The sequence below is a fragment of the Salminus brasiliensis genome, chromosome 19, assembly GCF_030463535.1.
Source record: "Salminus brasiliensis chromosome 19, fSalBra1.hap2, whole genome shotgun sequence".
NCBI lineage: Eukaryota > Metazoa > Chordata > Actinopteri > Characiformes > Bryconidae > Salminus > Salminus brasiliensis.
Window position 1 is genome coordinate 10,770,304 of NC_132896.1, and position 17,639 is coordinate 10,787,942.

General features: G+C 39.1%; 1 protein-coding gene across 1 annotated transcript; it reads right to left on the reverse strand.

Annotated features, from left to right (window-relative positions):
• Window positions 1-3,339: 3,339 nt before the first annotated feature.
• On the reverse strand, window positions 3,340-15,500 carry tgfbi (transforming growth factor, beta-induced). The gene is made up of 17 exons (XM_072663761.1): window positions 15,354-15,500; window positions 14,940-15,038; window positions 9,330-9,394; window positions 9,059-9,216; window positions 8,799-8,963; window positions 8,368-8,514; window positions 8,136-8,277; window positions 7,791-8,003; window positions 7,564-7,704; window positions 7,317-7,459; window positions 6,484-6,620; window positions 5,925-6,055; window positions 5,658-5,782; window positions 4,721-4,823; window positions 4,566-4,627; window positions 4,347-4,371; window positions 3,340-4,098 (listed from the first exon to the last, which is right to left on the reverse strand). The coding sequence occupies exons 1-17, from the start codon at window positions 15,467-15,469 to the stop codon at window positions 4,037-4,039; spliced, it is 2,034 nt and encodes a 677-aa protein (XP_072519862.1). The 5' UTR covers window positions 15,470-15,500; the 3' UTR covers window positions 3,340-4,036.
• Window positions 15,501-17,639: the final 2,139 nt, after the last annotated feature.

Sequence of the window (17,639 nt, forward strand, 5' to 3'; positions counted from 1 at the left end):
GTTTCTAATAAAAAATGGCATAAAAGGCTCAATTGGTTATGATCTGGTTTCCAGACAGTATTGTGTGAAGTAGAATCAGCCATCCCAGTTTGATGAAGTTATTATTCATCCAACAAAAAGGCCATTAAATAATTTATTGGCTTATATACCCTTTAAAGACATTTTTTTCTTCGCTGTCTGGTGAAAAACATGTTCATCTCCAAAATGGAGAAGGTAAAAAATGTTATTTGAATGGAAGTTAATGTAAAATATGAGCTATTCTAACTAATCTACAGAATTTTTATTGGTCTGTTTACCCAGAGAATTATTTACAGTGTACATTATTCAAATGAGGGAGAAAACTAAAAATGGATGATAAAAATAGAGATACATACAGTCTAATGAATCTTTACTTGATACCTATTTAAAGGTAAATGTATTTGTAATAATCTCATAATTTTTGCTTTAAGGCCCAACGCCACCTTATACCGCATATAGTTCATGCACTCAATAAGATGCTACTTACACTATATGTCCAAAATGTTTGTGGACACTCCTTCTATTGAATGCATTCAGCAACTTTAAGTTGCACCCATTGCTGACACAGATGTGCAAATGCACCCACTCACACAGCTTGTCAAGTCCATGTAGAGAAGCATTGCCAATAGGAATCCCTGGAGCAGATAAACATGAACCTATTGGCACCATGCCTACTGCCAGGTGTGAGTTAGAGGGGTATAAAGCAGTATTGAGCTGTGGAGCAGTGGAACTGTGTTCTCTGGAATGATGGTTGGTGCTCCTTCCAATACCTTTTCGGATGAGTTGTGGAGTTGGGGATGAGGTAGGGTGGTGATCCTCCAACATCTCGACCTCACTAATGCTCTTGTTGCTAAATGCAAACAAAACCTCATAGCAATGCTTCACAATATAGTATAAAGCCTTCCATTCACAGTAGGCAGGCAGTCCAACAAAAGCAGAACACACTTTGAATACCCTTGAATTTGAAAGCAACAGTGAATGAGCAGGTGTCTCAATACTTGTGTCCACATTGCATATATAGACTGTGATGATAGTCTCCACCTGTGAGGTTTGCAGGCCCTGATGCTCCTGTGCTTCATTGTGATCTCACCGGGTGTCGGGCCTGTAGTATAAGGGAGCTATTGTGGGTGAAGCCCACACAGTAAAAGGCAGAGGGCAGAGAGCAGCAGCTGTAGTACAGGTCACGCATCCTGAAGAACTTTTCAGGCCTTAACCAAAACATCTGTCTTTGTCTATAACAGGGGTGCGCCTGAACTGTAAGCGCAGCTGAGAGGCCTGTTCTTTGTTGTGCGACAGTTCTCATCAGTTTATCACCTTTTTTATGCAAGTTTCCTTGCAGGAAAACTAAACACAGCCTGCTTGTGTTATTTTAAACTGTTTCACTCTTCAGCGAGGCCATGCCTGGCTCAGAGGAGCAGCTTGACTGCATTTGAAAAGGCTAGTTAATAAGAAACCTATGACTTGTATGAAATTGTTTTATGAAATGCTGCTTCTAATGAGCCATTGGTTGGTATCAATTTCAGGCTTGTTTTGTGGCTTGGCTCTTGACTGTGTACAATTTAGGTTAGGTTTCTGAGATTTCTACTGTAACCTCCATTCAACTAAGACTGTTTAACCAATGTTTCTTCCGGCTTTTTGTTCCTTTATCCTCCTTGAACAGCAGTGTGGAGTTTGGCATGTGGCGAGTCCAACGGCACATTGTAGCGAGTGTTAATAACTGCATATGTTTCGCATTACAGAGGGCTTTACACGCTGAGCTGGATTCCATAAGTCATCTTTGTGTCAACAAGGTTTGAGAGAAGATATTCACTCCAACAGATACACACCAGCACTGTGAGTTAGACCTCTATTTTGTAAGGCCTGATGATTGAGGTCACAACATATTTTAGTAGAATGAAAAGGGGAAATGGTTTTAGAGACATAAATCAATATTTTGTAAACAAGTTTAAATTATAAAACATATAGAAGAATATTTCTTGTTTAAAAATATGCTTGTCAAATTTTTCTCCAGTCTATTAGCTGGTGCAATGGGTCCTTAGCTCCACTGCACCAGTTAACAGACGACTGTGCCAGCCAACATTGCTTAACATCTACCTACCTGTAGGGAGCTTTGCCAATTGTGCTCTCTCAGACTCTGGTAGCTGATGGCAAAGCGGCATGGCTCAGTATTCAAACTCCCCCAACCCCCGGGACATAGTGGAAGTGCATTAGACCACTGAGCCACTCAGAAAACTATTTTTGATAATCTGCAAAACTCTCACATTTAGTAAGGTGGTCACAACATGATTTTAAAATAATGTTTAACTAGAGTCTCATAGATTTTTATTTCTTTCATGGCCTTGAGAAATGCCCCAGAAAAAAAATGCTTAAAAAAGCAAGGAGGCCATGTGAAAAAGGCTACCCTCGCACTCCTCGCCGCACAGTGACCTTTGGTTGCTGTGCAATGTATCCTACACTGTTTAGGTTTTCTGTAAGTGCGTCTGGCAGGCTCTCGGCAGCCTCACAGCTGGCTGCGTTAGCCCGCTGGTCTCTTACAGTTTAAACAGCCTGCCAGTGTCTGGCCCTGAGAGTAAAATCCTGCTGGAATGTTTCAGTCAGACCTGTGGCTAGGCTGCCAGCTGAGATCGAGCTACCGTGCACATATGTTTTCCTCTCTGTCTCCATTAGACGCACCAACCCTTCCATGAGACCCAGACTCAGAACTGTGGTGATAAAACATTTAAGTATAGTACAAAACATCCTGCAGGGTTTATGTACTTTGTTGTTTAATGTTACGAAATGCTCATTAGAGTAAGAACTTAGGCCCATAAAAAATTACTGCCGTACCTCTTGTTCACTTGTTATAAGACCACAGTTGGGCCAACCAATTCATTTTACTAGAGAATGCCAACTATTAACAATACATTCCAAGCGAGATTGATATCTGTGGATTGCTGTGCAGTCAATCCACTGAATTCACAGAATGCTTTTGGTGTAATAACAGGTGATGGGCAACAATAAGTATTGATTTAAACCATACCTGTGGTTAAAAAGGGTCGTTTTTATTGTGAAATGTGTAAATATTGTTCTTTGGTTCCACACAAAATACCTTCAGTACAGTGCCCAGTATCTGCTCAAGTTCAACGGATGTCTTCTACTCACCCAGAAAGCTCATATTCATCCACATATTAACTTATTAACAAATATACCCAGATGAAGTATCTTACCATCTTACCATAATATTATTGTACTGTAAAATACTGACTGATTCTGAACATGTGCAATAAAAATGCTTGTATGTATGGTGCCCATATCTTCCATATAGACCCAAGAAGATTTGAATGACTTCATTTGCTTTATTCTGGGAACTGTTCTGTTATTTAGTTCCAAATGACTTCATCTTGGCTGCAGTCTCTTCTGGGAGGATGATTATGAGCCTCATCAGTGGTAATAAGACTTTTGTTAAGCTCAAAGTTCACATGAACATCAGTACAGTAAGTTACAAACGAATTGTGTTTGTTTTACATAAGATCAGCTTCTACACAGTTGAAAAAAGGAACTTTGGAGACGTAAACCTGACCTGCACTGGCATGTGCCCAAATAGCATTTTTGTTCCAGCTTAAACCATGCAAACATGCTACATTTATATCAAACAACAAACCAAACAAGAAAAAGTGTAAAACAAACAAAACAAGTAACATTCTGCAAACTCTTACCTAGAATATAATTCAGATTGAAACTAAGAGCTCAAACGAACAAATATTCAAAACTCATTATGCTACATGGCTAATTACCATATTCAATTCGCAATTTGTTAAAATATTCTTTTGCACCCCAGTGAAAGTCTTTGGCATTCATAAAAAAGGATTGAACTGCTAAAACCCTATTCTGCTCAATCTTTACCTGGTTTGTTAGACTTGGCTTTCTTGTAAATCAGCTAATTACCTCCTCACTGCTCACAAGAAGATGACTTATTGTGCACTTCAGTCATCCTAAAGCAGCGGCGATTGGAATTAACTTTAGTTTTTCACCACTGAGTTTACTGGACTCGGGTCATTGTTCTGCTGGACCGGCTGTTCAAGACCTTCTGGAAGAGATCCTCTGAAAATGGGAAGACATTAAGTGATTTACAAAATGCTCTTAGTTTTAAGTAGGAAATTATATGTGAGATTCTCAAAACACTTTCACATGAATGAATAATTAGGTCAGATACAGTTTTTAAAAGGTGTGTTTTGTTTGTTATTAACATTGGATGAGGTCCCACAATAATCTGGAATTAATAGGAAATTAAGTGGAATTAAAGCAACACTAGTGATTGTGTTTATTATATTCAGTTAAAGAGAATTTACCATTTTTCAGAACCTGTGGACCAGCCTATGAGAAAAAAACAGAACATCAGTTGCAGAGTCTTTCTTTTTTTTTAGAAACAGAAAATTAAAATTCAAGCTTAACCTCCTGCAGAATACTAAGTTACCAAAATTTATTGTGTGAGCACTACTATATTTATTGAATAATATGTTGGTTTTTATTTGCAGGACAAGCAAGATTTGTTTAAATATAAAACTCACCCTCACTGCAGAGGTACGTCTTGTTGAAGAGCTGTCTGCTTGGTCACTCACAGTTTTAGGAGCTAAAGAAAAGATGCATCACATAGACTGTAAGAAACAAACTGCAGAAGTAGGCATTGCTTATTTGTTTTTAGAAAAGAAAAGTGTGATCTTACGCAGTGGCTTAATGACTGAACCAACAGCATGCACAACTCCATTAGTAGCCATCATGTCAGCATCAACAACGGGAACCCTGTTCACGTACATGGTGGCGTTGCGCTATGAAAGAGAAAATGTTTGTTTTAGAAAATTGATATAATCTAAAGCATGAATAAGCAGGCAAGAACCAAGCATTCACATGCACAGGCTGTATACACAAAAATGCATTTTCAAAAATAAACTTACTGCAATAAAATCTTTTTTTAAAAAGTCTTAGCCAGCAGTAAAATGCTGTAAATATACACTACTGGTCCAGAAGACCTACTGTTATATTACACATTTCTATAATTTTATAGCATTAGCTTGCAGTCACAAAGACTTGTGTCATGTATCAAAAATTTTAATACCTTCACATTAAAAAACAAAAAACAAAACATCTTTTAGGATTAAAGTAAAACTCATGTTAACTGAGCTGGAAAAAGCAGGTAATGATGACCCAACTTGTCTGGTAGTGGTGTAGATAAATATAGCACCAAGCACAAGAACCTACTAATTCCACATCAGATCATCAACCACAAGCTACCTCATAGTTATCTCACTTATCTATTAGACTTAATGCACATTAAACTTAAAACATCTTGCACATTCAATATTCTTATGACATCTTGCTCATTTTCTTTTAATGTAGAATTTCTGAGCTTTCTATGACCGCTCAATTTACAGCAAACTGCAGTTAATTATACAGTAAACTGACAAGATTTGACATGCCAGAATTAATTGTAAACAATGTGTTATTGTTAATATTTACTGTAAAATGAAACTTAAAAACCCTTTCTCTAAGTTACTGCTGATGACATGCCTGTTCAGCAGTATCTTGCAGACCCTAAATGGTTGAGGTGGCTCTTTAAAAAGAGATAAGATCTCTCTTATTTGGGTTCTTGGTTGGGTTCTTACCACGCCCAGCTCCAGTTTGTCTCCTAAGAGGGGCTTCACTCTAGTATGAGATGTCACCCCACCACTAACGAGAAACTCTTCACCTATGTGGTACTTCAGAACTTTGGTCAGTTCTCTGGGGTCTCCTGCATTGGGTACACACAAGTATTAGAAACCAACAACAGAACATAAATATATAAAACGTATGAATAGAAACACAATACATATTTAAATACAAGCAATGTGTATTTGTATAGGTAACACTGAAATTTAAGGAAAGGATAGTACTCGTAAGTTTGTTGAGGTCAGCTGGGGGCATGGCACGGAATGCGTCGTTGGTGGGGGCGAAGATAGTGTAGGTGCCTTTTTTGTTCAACAGCTCAGTCAAGCCTGCTTTCTGAATGTTGTCAACCAAGATGCTGTGAAGGGGAAAACTGGTTAATACGCATTATGAAAGGTATATCCTTAAGAATTATCCAGATTGACAGGGCTAGCCTCCACCCGCTTCATGACACTGGTCGGAACTCTCTGCTTCATGTTGAAGCTTGTTAGTGATCATTATGAAACAGTGTTGAGAGGACTGACACAGAAGTCTTTGAACGCGGGTGGGAAGGAGAGCAGCTGCATATACTCTTTCAGCCTTACTAAGCTGGTAAACCCATTACACCCTTGTCAGGGAATTTTTCTTCCCCCATGGGTAATTATGGAGTTTGGGGGCTTCAAAGAGAATCGCTGAATGCTAACTAGCAGCTCAAAATCAGGCAACACCTGTGAGTCTTATTCATGTCTTATTCACATGTTGACTGTGAGGACTTTTATTATTAGTTGTGTATTATCAGCTCTTTACCTGAAACGACTGTCAGCCTTCAGAACATCCATGACGTTGCCCATGGGAGGAGCCAGGACCTTATCCACAATGAACATGGTGGCATAACGGCCATTTTTGTCGTGAGCTGCAATGCAGGCATTCTCGATGCAAAGGTTCTGCAAAGCACATGGCAGCAGTAAGTTTAGGGTGGTTTGCTATTGCCATCAGGGATGCTGAATCAGGACTGTGTTTTCTTGGAAGATGGATGGCGTGCAAGTGGGCTGTGGAAAACGTTAGGGTGATCCAGAGGAGAGGTTTCCGGCGGGCTGTGAAATCCATTACGCAGTAGAAATGTGAGAGTTCAAAAGCATTAGATACATCACTACTATCATGAACATGAGTGGAAATTAAAGACACAGAACCAGTATGATAATTATTGGGTTGTCTGAGGTTTGCTGCTTTACATTTCATCTTTGGTCCTAAAGCAATAAAGGAAAATTCCCATATGTACTGTAGACCTTTCATAAAAATAACAAATGATCACACACAAAAAACTGCCTCTAAAAACAAGATGTCTTGCCACAATCCCACAGCCTTTTTTCTTTTAGAGTTGACTAATGTCTCATAAATGTCTGTTACATTTAATAATGTCCCATAATCATTTTTTATTATTCAGCTGAGTATTGAGAGGGCTAATATTGAATGTGGATGTGGTATACAGTGTTTGGACCCTGCTCTTTTACTTGCTTGTAACTGCTGGTACAAAATATGAAAAATTCAACACAGATTGAACCTTCAGTATTGATTTAACCTATCCCTTCTGTATGATCCACCCACTGCCTCTCTACGTCTGTAGTAGGAAGACAACTTACATTTCTGTATACAAACACTCTGAGTTTATTTCCTCCAAGGGTTTCCAGCTCCTGTCCGTGGTAAAGACTCTTAGAGGAGAACTTGTTCTTCAGAATGTGGTTCCTCAGCGATTTTCTCAAGTTAGGAGTCAAAGTCGTACTGCCTGTGTAGAGGTTTTATAAAGACACTACAACTGAGCAAACTACAGCACTTTTAAAGTATTATCAGAGTAGCTGAGAAAGAAAAGCAAAGAACTTGTAATCCAACCTTTGAAAGCATCGTTTTGAGGTGCTATCAGTGTCACTGTCTCTGAACCAGTAAGATGAGGACCAAAACCAGCATCTAGGAAAAGCTTTGTAGCAGTGGAGACCTGTGGAGTTCCCTCAGCAAGTTCCTTCAAGGTCTTAGCTTTAAGAAAAAAAGAAAAAAAGTTAAGAGTAATATAGTATGTGACTGAGAACATATGAATGAACAAAATGCCATTAGAGGAGTACCTGAGTCAGGGACGAGAAGTTCATTAATATAATGGACAACTCCATTGGTGCCAAGCTTGTCTTTGTCTGTAATGATGGCTTTGCCATTAAGGGTCATCTCACTTCCATCACAGCCCACCTCCAGCACTGTGCCCTGGAGTGTTTCCAAAGGTGTTCCCGCGACAATGGACTCAGAGCAGTGTAAGTTCTTTACGATGTGGTAATTTAGCAGATCTATGGAGGACAAGTGTAATGTAGTCATGACCAGAGGGCTTCATAGAGCACTCCAGGTTGTTAAAGTGTATTGTCATTTGCCCTTCCTTCACTATATTTGGGAGCATTTGTAAAAATTATATTTAGAGGTACCTTTAAGAGCTACAGGGTCTCCCAGGATTCTGTCCAGCATTTCTTGGGGAATCTTCTTAAAGGCGTCATTGGTTGGAGCAAAGATTGTGTAGGAACCTTCATTCTCCAACATAGTAGTAAGACCAGCAGCTGCAATAGCAGTCTAAAATGAAACAAATGAAACACAGGAATTTGAATGAACTCTTGCTAGCTCAGGATTTGTGAAATGAAACCTGAAAAGTTGTTATCCTACCTGCAGTGACTCCAAGTCCTCTTCAGTCTCAAGGAAAGAGTTAACATTGTTAGTGATAGCTGTGATGACTCTGTCAACAACATGTACGATTCCATTAGTGGCATGCTGGTCTGTCTTCACCAGTCTTGCACAGTTGACTGTCACAATCTACAAAAAAAAAACAAAAAAACAGTCCATCAGTGTTAAATGAATACCAGTGATTTTACTGGGAATTTACCATGTTCAAACGTTCACACACAAACACTACGAGACAAAATAGTTTAAGCCTTAGTCGCTGGACACAGACAGACTCCATAGTACAATGTTAAGTATCTCAGGCTAAACAGAGATAAAATAAACAGCATAGCTCCAGAGACACTACTATAAACACGGCTGCTGGTGCTTTCTGTTGTTAGTCAGAGCTGCATGTTGCTGAAACAGAAATCACTTACTCCATTGGGATAATGATGGATATGAACATCAAAGTCCTGGTACATGGAGGGGAATGAGGAACCATGCTTGAGGTCGTCCGAAGTCAAGCGTTTGTTGACCATGTGGTAGTGCAATGCGTTGAGGAGTTCAATGTTGACATTGCTGACCAAGGCATCCAGAATTTCCTAAATGAATGATAGTATACAAGTTCTTATCAATTCTAATTCTAATTTTATTACATGATACAGAAACAATATTAAAATGTACGAGTAGTCCTCACAGTGGGAAGGGCGGCCCAGGCTTCATTGCTGGGGGAAAAGAATGTAAAGCTGCCAGGTCCCTCAATCTCGTCCTGCAGCCTTGCTCTCTCAGAGTACATCTTAGTAGTAGTGGCTCCAATCACACCCAGGGTGTTGTAGATATTCACTAAAGGAAGAGCTATAGCAGACCAACAACATATTCCATAAAGATATGGTGGAAAATCTAATTAGCTGACAATGAGCTTTCACCAACCCCCCCCCAAAAAAAAAACATGAGTGTGATATTTATACCTGCAGGGCAACCCTTTTCTCCAACCACCTTTTCATAACCTGGACAGCATTCGTAGGTGACCATACTGCAAAGCAAAGCAACATCTGTGAATATTTATTTATTTTGACTATTTAATTAATTATAATTACGTATGACTATGATATTTGGACTTTTCTCCACCAATACTCACCAACTGAGTGAACTAAGAATTAAGTTTAATTTAAGTGCACTGACCAATCTCCTCTCAGTTATTATCTGAAATTAGTTTTATAAGATAGATCTTCTTATTTTTCATACAGCCTGCTAATCACAATTAATAATTGATAATGCATTTTTGTGACAGCCTTTCAGTCATTACTAAAAAAAATATTTCTAAAAACTATTTCAGTCACTACTAAAAAAAATTATTACAAATTGGTCAAAGTAATGTAACCTCACAAACACTTTTCCCACGACGTTCTGTTGAATACACAAGTGATCATGAATAACTCCAGCCTTTGTAGCCACAATGCCACACCAGCTGCACTGCTTTTAACTGAAAACACCACACCCTAAGGCAAAGTGTACCACTCCATTGTGCTTTTTCCTTCTAGATACATTCATTTCCATAATAAATCTGCTCTGGACTTCAGTTCGCCTTGGAAGGTCATAAAATCTCATTTCCTTAAAAAAATCCAGAGACACATCACTGTCCAGAGGAAACGACAGAGAAGGGGCTTAGGGACCCATACTGAAATAATAACTCTTCCCAGTGCAAACATAAGAGACATTCTTTGGAGTTGCCAAGCGAAGGTGCAAGCATAGGGGAAATGTATATTATGGAACATTTTATGAGGTTTACTATTTTTGGGAAAAATAGCATTTTCATCTTGCAATACAGCAAGTTTATAAACCTGATCAATGTAACCGAATCCCAGTCAAAAATACTGTATCATGACATTTGGTAGGATTAGCCCTTTTGTAACAGATTATTTTAATTAGTGTATGCCACACAGTTGTATGCATAAAAATGTGAAATATTATGTGATTAAATTGAAATTTTATTGATTTTATTGAAATGCCTCAATATGGTGTTTTGTTTTATGGATGTTTTAATAAGCTATATTATTGGGAACTGTCCCTGACGAATAAATTCGCAAAACAAGATAAAATACAACAAATGTGATTTTATAATGCTACAGCATGAATACTATGTAGATCTAGCTAAAATGAATATATAATCCATTATTTTAGTCACAATATTTCTGTAAAAATACAAAATTCACCAAATGTGTGGATATAGAACTACTTTCTAAACATAAAGTAATTCATCTTTATTGAATTGAAATTCAAAATCTTATATTATGCAACCGTTTCACATAAGAACACCAATATTGACGCAAGTAATCCCCAGTATAGAAAGTCCAAACAAAGAGGACAATCCTGATATTCAGGAATGGGGTACACTTGTAAAACAAAGAGAACTGAAAAGCAGACTGAACTGATTATCAAAACAGATGGTAACTCAACTCTTATTTGTTCTCCGCCAGCACAAACAAAGATGGTAGCCATGGATTTCTGACAAAATAAACAGCAAGGCTGCCTGATTCAAGCACCATGTACATTTAATTTCCAAGAAGGTGGCAAGCTGTCCAGCAGAAGAGCTGTGAAAGACGATGTTGAAATCTTTATTATATTCAGTGTATGGGCTCTCCATCTGAGTCACCACACTGGTTTTCACAAGTATCAGTTCCTATAACGGAATAGGCGTCAAAAGCAAAGCATAATTCCCATGGCAATGTTTTGCAATGATTTAATAGTTCCTTAAACAACATAATAAAAAAAATAAAAGTCTAGGTTCACTCAGTGTTAAGTCTGGTTTGAAAGTCTACGGATAAATATTATAAAGACTTGTTTAATAGAGATCTTCAAAGATCTCCATCTACAGTTTCAAACAATGCCCCCCGGTACCGAATTATAGCAATGGTTTTCTTAGGTACAAGGTCTAAATCCAATGTGTGGTTCAGAAGTGGGTATTAGGAGGTTTCTGCTTAGGGAAACCTTATGGGCTCTCCTCAAGTGACCTGGAAACATCTAACTGTACAAAGACTGCGATTGTTCTTCCAAAATGCCCACAACCCCCCAAACTTCTAAACCCCAAAAGGGGTTTCTGTAAATCAAGTTGCACTCAAGCTGATAGCCTAAATTCCTGTTTTCACAAGCCGGGTTGTGTCCTTTCACAGCCAGACTCCAGAGACTTCACACAGTCGTGAGACTAGAGGTGGAAAACTCCTCAGTTACTTGTGAATGATTTGTGTGTGTTCGGGGGATATTAGACCCTCGACAGAACTTGCTCAAGCAGTCATTTCCTAAAAACATCCAAGCGCCCACAGCAAGTTTCACTTCCTCTCTTGCTTTCATGAGATTTGCTTGTGAAAGAAACACTGTTTAGAGCGGAGAAGGCGAATAAAACAAGTCTTACTCTGTCATCTAACGGTCACTTAACTCCAAGTTACAAGCAGCAGGCTTACACTTCATGAATGATGAGGTGCACTTAAAAACCGAACTGTGCAGGTAACACTCCGCACATGTGGTTCCCCTTTCGCCTTGATATACATGTCTATGGAATGTTCGGGCCAGTAACCAATAACACCTTTCCTTCCCTGTGGGAGCATTAAAATGGACGTCAATCATCAAGAGCTTCTGTGGAAGCTCGAGCGGGACTCTAAGCCTGTCTATGTGCCTGCAGCGTAGCGGAGACGCAGAAGAGCAATCAGATTTGTCAACAATTTAACCCCACTAAGGCTGAAAGTCACCATCAGGCAACACATGGAAGCTGTTATGGGCAGACGTCCATCAGTAACTCAAGCTCAACCCACCATCACTCAACTTTAAAACAACAGCTTTCATTTTTAGGTCAATCAAAATAAAATAATTTTAATAAGAACGGTGTCTAGTGGCTCTACACTTCAATAGGGAACAGAAAAGTATTTGACTCGTTTTGGTGCTTTAAAGAACCATTTCTATGTAAAACCATCTACAAAATGTTTTCCACCAATCCTTCAAGAACTGTTTAATGCTTTGAGTTGTTAAAGTTTTCTATAGAACAACTGCCTTTAATAAGACAGTACAGTACAGTACAGTACACCTCACTGTTAAAAGTGTAATAACCTATAGGATAAGACTGAGGAATTTTCAAGGAACCATTTTCTTCTAAAAACATATTCTTAAATGTTCCTCAAAGCACCTTAAGAGGTTCCTCCACAGTTTCAAAGCTCCTCTTTGCACATTGAGTTTGCTTCAGTTCCACATACAGCGTCTAAGGGGGGTTACTTAGAGTCAATAGTAGATAGGAGTAAAAGTGTTACTTAGGGCATGTCTCAGTTCCCTTCTTGAGGAACCTCTCAAGACACCCAAAACCCAAGTGTTCAAATTGATGCTTAGTTCAGCGTCAGCTAATTGTTAAGCCCTTCATTCACTGAATCAGGTCGAAAAAAAGAGCAATGAGTCTCTCAACAGTCTTTCAAAGGTGGTCACAGAGATATTATGCTGATGCAAGGACTTATTTACATTTACTTATGATTCCTTAAAGAGATTTCAGTTCTCTAGGAACACATAATGCTTGGACTTAAGCAGTGATAGAAATGTTCTCCACCCAAAGCTATTGAGGCCAAACTACTCATCTGCTAACTATTATCACTATTGTTCTTTAGGCAGTAACTAACTGATGCGGGAAATCAACTTCTTCCACACATAGCATGTGGAGACCTGTTTCAAACTGCTGCAGGGAATTTCGACAAGATGTGCCACATTTTAATATAGGAGATTTTTATTTTCTAACTGTGTTCAGGTTTGTGACAACTAAACCCAGAAACCATAGTTCTAAAGTGTCTGTGAGCACAGTGACAATGCAGGCCTTTTACATCCGCTTGTAAAAGGTCAGTAATTAACAGTGGTCAACTGGCATGTAATGCGAATAAGGGTTTCTTTCAAGCAGTCTTTCATTGATTTAATGGCTGCTTTTATAAGACATTTGCCCTCTTTATTGTAATTCCAGGGAAAATACCTAGGCTGTGTTGTGTACGGAGCCCCTGCATGGCCAAGGAATGTGTCTCCCATGGGGTAATGATAATTCTTTTTGTGCCCTTTCCTTCTCTGTAGTCAACTAAACCACTGATTACGATGAAGTAAAGAGTCTGCTAACAGAAAACAGACCAGCTGGTACAGGAACCTTTCATTTGTTTTTAAAAGTGAGTAATAAGACCTGCTTAGTCACTCAACTGTGTGGGGGAGATATTGGTAAATCCTTCCAAAACTTCTTGTCTTGCGGTTCCCTGCTAAACTTACAAAGTCACTTCCATTAAATTAAAGCCTAAAACTACACTGATATTCCACCACTTCTGCGTAAATATAGCCTTAAGACATAAATAAAGTCTTTGAGAGTGGTTCGATGTGAAATGAGCCATACTAGAGAATGTCCTGAGTCAGAACTGCTCCTTGTGGTGGTGATGGGAGCCAGACATCTGAAGAGTCTAATGCCTCCAAAGCTACATCACAGAAAGCTATGAGTAAAATTATGAGCTTTTAAATACACTTCCTGATGTCTGAGACAGCTTTTTACTCATTTTTTGGATTTTTGATACATTCATTGCATAGAGGTCCACACAGGCAAAACCAAACTTTGGATTTTACCTCTATTTTATAATAATCAGCATTACATTACAACTCAGATGACACATTTAAGCTCATTGGTTATTCTGGAGAGTAAATAAAACAGCTATATCTGCAGTAAGGACCCCCTAGTTCCTATTATTCCTATTACCACTACTGTCAAGAAATGTAAGTAGATTAAGCTGCATTTCACATCACAATTCACTGAATGATCCATTGATATTTCATCAAATAAACTGTTAGGACATTTTTATAAATGGAATTAAAATTCCCCTCTAAATTCATATTTAGACAACCTTCAAGCACAGTACAATAGTGGGCAGTAAGACTTTGGAATGGCAAATCCAAGAATTTTCCACATAGGCAGACACGACAGTTATTATTCTGTCTGTAGACTTGTGAATATTTGTGCATTTTACAGAACTATGAAACTCTGTTATGGCAGTTGACTACATATTCTCTCCTAACTGAGACAGATGTCAACGGACCAGTAGATTTCATTTTTGTGAAGTAGACTTATGTTACCCTATACGGGTCGGTTTTTATGGAGCGTGAAGCCAAGAGGAGAATGAAAAGCCAGACAAGTTTAGCTGTGATTGCTTAACCCACTCTTGCCCAACAACTATATAGTTATAACCTTACAGCATCCATTTGACTTACATGTCATTTTCATATTTTCTTCATAATCAAATCTGCATTTTGTACTGTTTTGGTAATAATATGTAGTGTCTAAAAGAGAAATATTATAATACAGACATGATAAAACTAATAAAAAATCATAATGAATGAGTTTGAAACATGTATTTTTGAAGATTTGTGTTCAGGCAGGTTCAGAGGACATATGGACCAAATGAACATGTACAACTTAGTCAGTAATGGGTTAACAAGGCAAACCCCACATTTTCCTGAAGTGTGCAGAATACTGTAGCCTCTCCTAATGGATAATGACTCTGCACAAAGTAGTATCTGTGTTGACTCACGTTGGTTTGCCGCAGATTTTGCGGTGGTACCACTGCTTGCAGTTGGTGAAGTACTTCTTATCTGTCCCCTGGATCTTCTGCATAGCACAAACGTTGGGTCTGAAAGAGGCCAGGCGTTAAAAATGAGAAGCTTTCCACAGTAAACGGGGTGTGCTCTGAAAGCACTGACACCAGATTCACAGCAATATAAAAAGAAAAGTAGCAGGACCCAGGACCAGACACATAAACTTCTGAATAACATCTGGGTAACGTCTGGCAAGTGTGCAATTTCCAAGATAGACACTGAAATCCCTAAAAGAGACTAGTTTCTAATGAACAACGGCTCAGGCTGCAGTTATCTCTGCACAACATAAAAACCCCAAAAGTAAACTGAGCATGCGGATATTTGCAGCTCTACCAGGTCTGAGTCCTTACCCATGCTGTCTTCCTCTTATCCTGCTGTGCTGAAGAACTGACTGATAAGGGGACTTCGCCGCAATCACTGCGGCGGCTAAAGTGGCCGCCAGCGCCAGTAAAGTTAGTCTCTTCATCTCTGCCTCAGCTCTTCCTCCACCGCACAGAGAGCTCGCGCTGCTGGAACCGCCATAAATAGCGTAAAACCCCTGCGCTGTGGGCGGGGCTTAGAACCAGCGGTCATTTGAGACGTTATGGGAATACATCGGTCCAACGATTCTCCTCCAAAATTAATATGTGCCCCGTTTCAGAGTTTGTCAAAAAGATTTGTTTAAAGAAGGCAAGGTTAACCTCTATTGAGGTTACTGCCTAAACTTTTAGTTCAGGACAGAAGTGTATATTTAAGGTGGGCCGGGGACCAAAAGTGTCCCAGTGTGTCCCTAAAAACACTACATTGACCCGCCTCTGTAACACAAGTAACCTTGTAAGTCGCTCTGGATAAGAGCATCAGCTAAATGCCATAAATGTAAATGTAATACAGTAGCAAGAGTTATTTGCACAAAGTATTCTAAGAAAGTAGAACCGTTTCAGTACTCGTGTGAGTAAAAGGTTAAATGTTGGCACAGTGTGTACCTATTAACATCCACACTGTGACAAAATACATCATGTCACTGTTGTTGATATAGGTGCCCCTGGTGCTTTCACTGGGTTCAGCTCTACTGCTGTTGGAAGCTGGAAAACTGGAGAATTGTAAACCTAATCTGTTCTGTACTGGTGTACATCTGGCACTGCATTCCCAAATACAACAGTATTGACCAATATCACTAGTGTTCTGTGGTGTTCATTGGCATGCATATAATTGCACAGAGCTTTTACAGTTAGTTAATTTTTTACAATAGCCACCATTTTCTACTTTCTTCCCTCTCTGATAAAAACAGCACCACATGGTAACTGAAAGTAATTCAGACAGACAGATAGTTTTAGCTATCCAGCCAAACAACATTTTTATGCAAGGCATTTTAGTGAATAAGCTTAAATACTCATTTATACTTTTTTACAAAAACCCAAAGCTGTGAGGTGTCAGACACATTAATATGTGGTGTTAAACATATGCAGTTCAAAACCCAGATGAATGTGATGCTGTGATGCTATACAGATGCTTATGACTGATTGCAGAAGGATGGAGGAATCTTAATAGCTCTTTTGAGGGAAAAATATTGGACTATTTCTGTAATGGTGACTAGATGGTTTGTACACTGAAGGACAGAGTTAATGTTTTATTTAGTAATACCTCTTAGCCGAAGAATCCAGAGTCAAACATGTGGTTGTATGCTGTCATGATGTTTAGCACATGGTTTCACAGAGAGGCAGCTGCTGCCTGTCTCTGATGCCTAAATCACATCGCTGCCTTATGGTGAAAATCAGATCAGTTTTGGATAATGTAAAGTTGTTGTGGCGCCCAAGGAGATTTTCAAGTCTACTTCCACACATCAATCTGTGCAAAAAGGAAATGTTGGGATTACAGCATCTTTATACTGTATCTGCCCAGTGGTGAAAGGTGATTTAGCCTGTGATGGATGACAACAAATGCATGATGTTAAACCCTTCAATCTTATTACTAGACATTGAGTCTTATAAAGAGGTTTTGAATGAGAACAGCAATGTTAACCTGAGGTTTGACATAACTACATGGGCAAAAGTATTGAGACACCTACTCATTATGCATAGTTTCTTCCAAAATCAAGAGTATTTTGGATTTGGATGAATCCCTTGAGAATGAGAATGAATCCCTTGATGAATTTAGTGACAAGAGTGTTAGTGAGGTCAAGATGCACCCATCCCCAACTCCCCAACCTGTCCCAAAAGTTTTGGATGGATCACCACCATTCAAGCAAACAGAGTTCCACTGCTCCACCGGCGCAATGCTGGGGGCCTTTATACCCCCTCTAACTCACACCTTGCATTAGGCATGGTGCCAAAAGGTTCATGTTTGCCTGTGTTGTTGCACCTCTATGTCAGCAATGGGTGCAACTTTAAGTAGCTCAGTGCATTAATTTGAAGGGGCGTTCAAACACGTTTGGGCATATAGTGTAGATAAAGGTCTGCTCGCTCACAGTTCCTCTGAATCTTGCAATGTTGAAAGAGAGGAAGCAGATGTTGGATTACGCATTAAAGTCATGAGGGGATGCACACAAATCTTTCTCAGCTGGTAATTCTCAAGCACAGAAAGTTGCCCATGATCTTTAGTAAATGCTGTCATGTGGCAAGGTCAGTGTCAAGAAGCAAACATCATTATTGTCACAGATG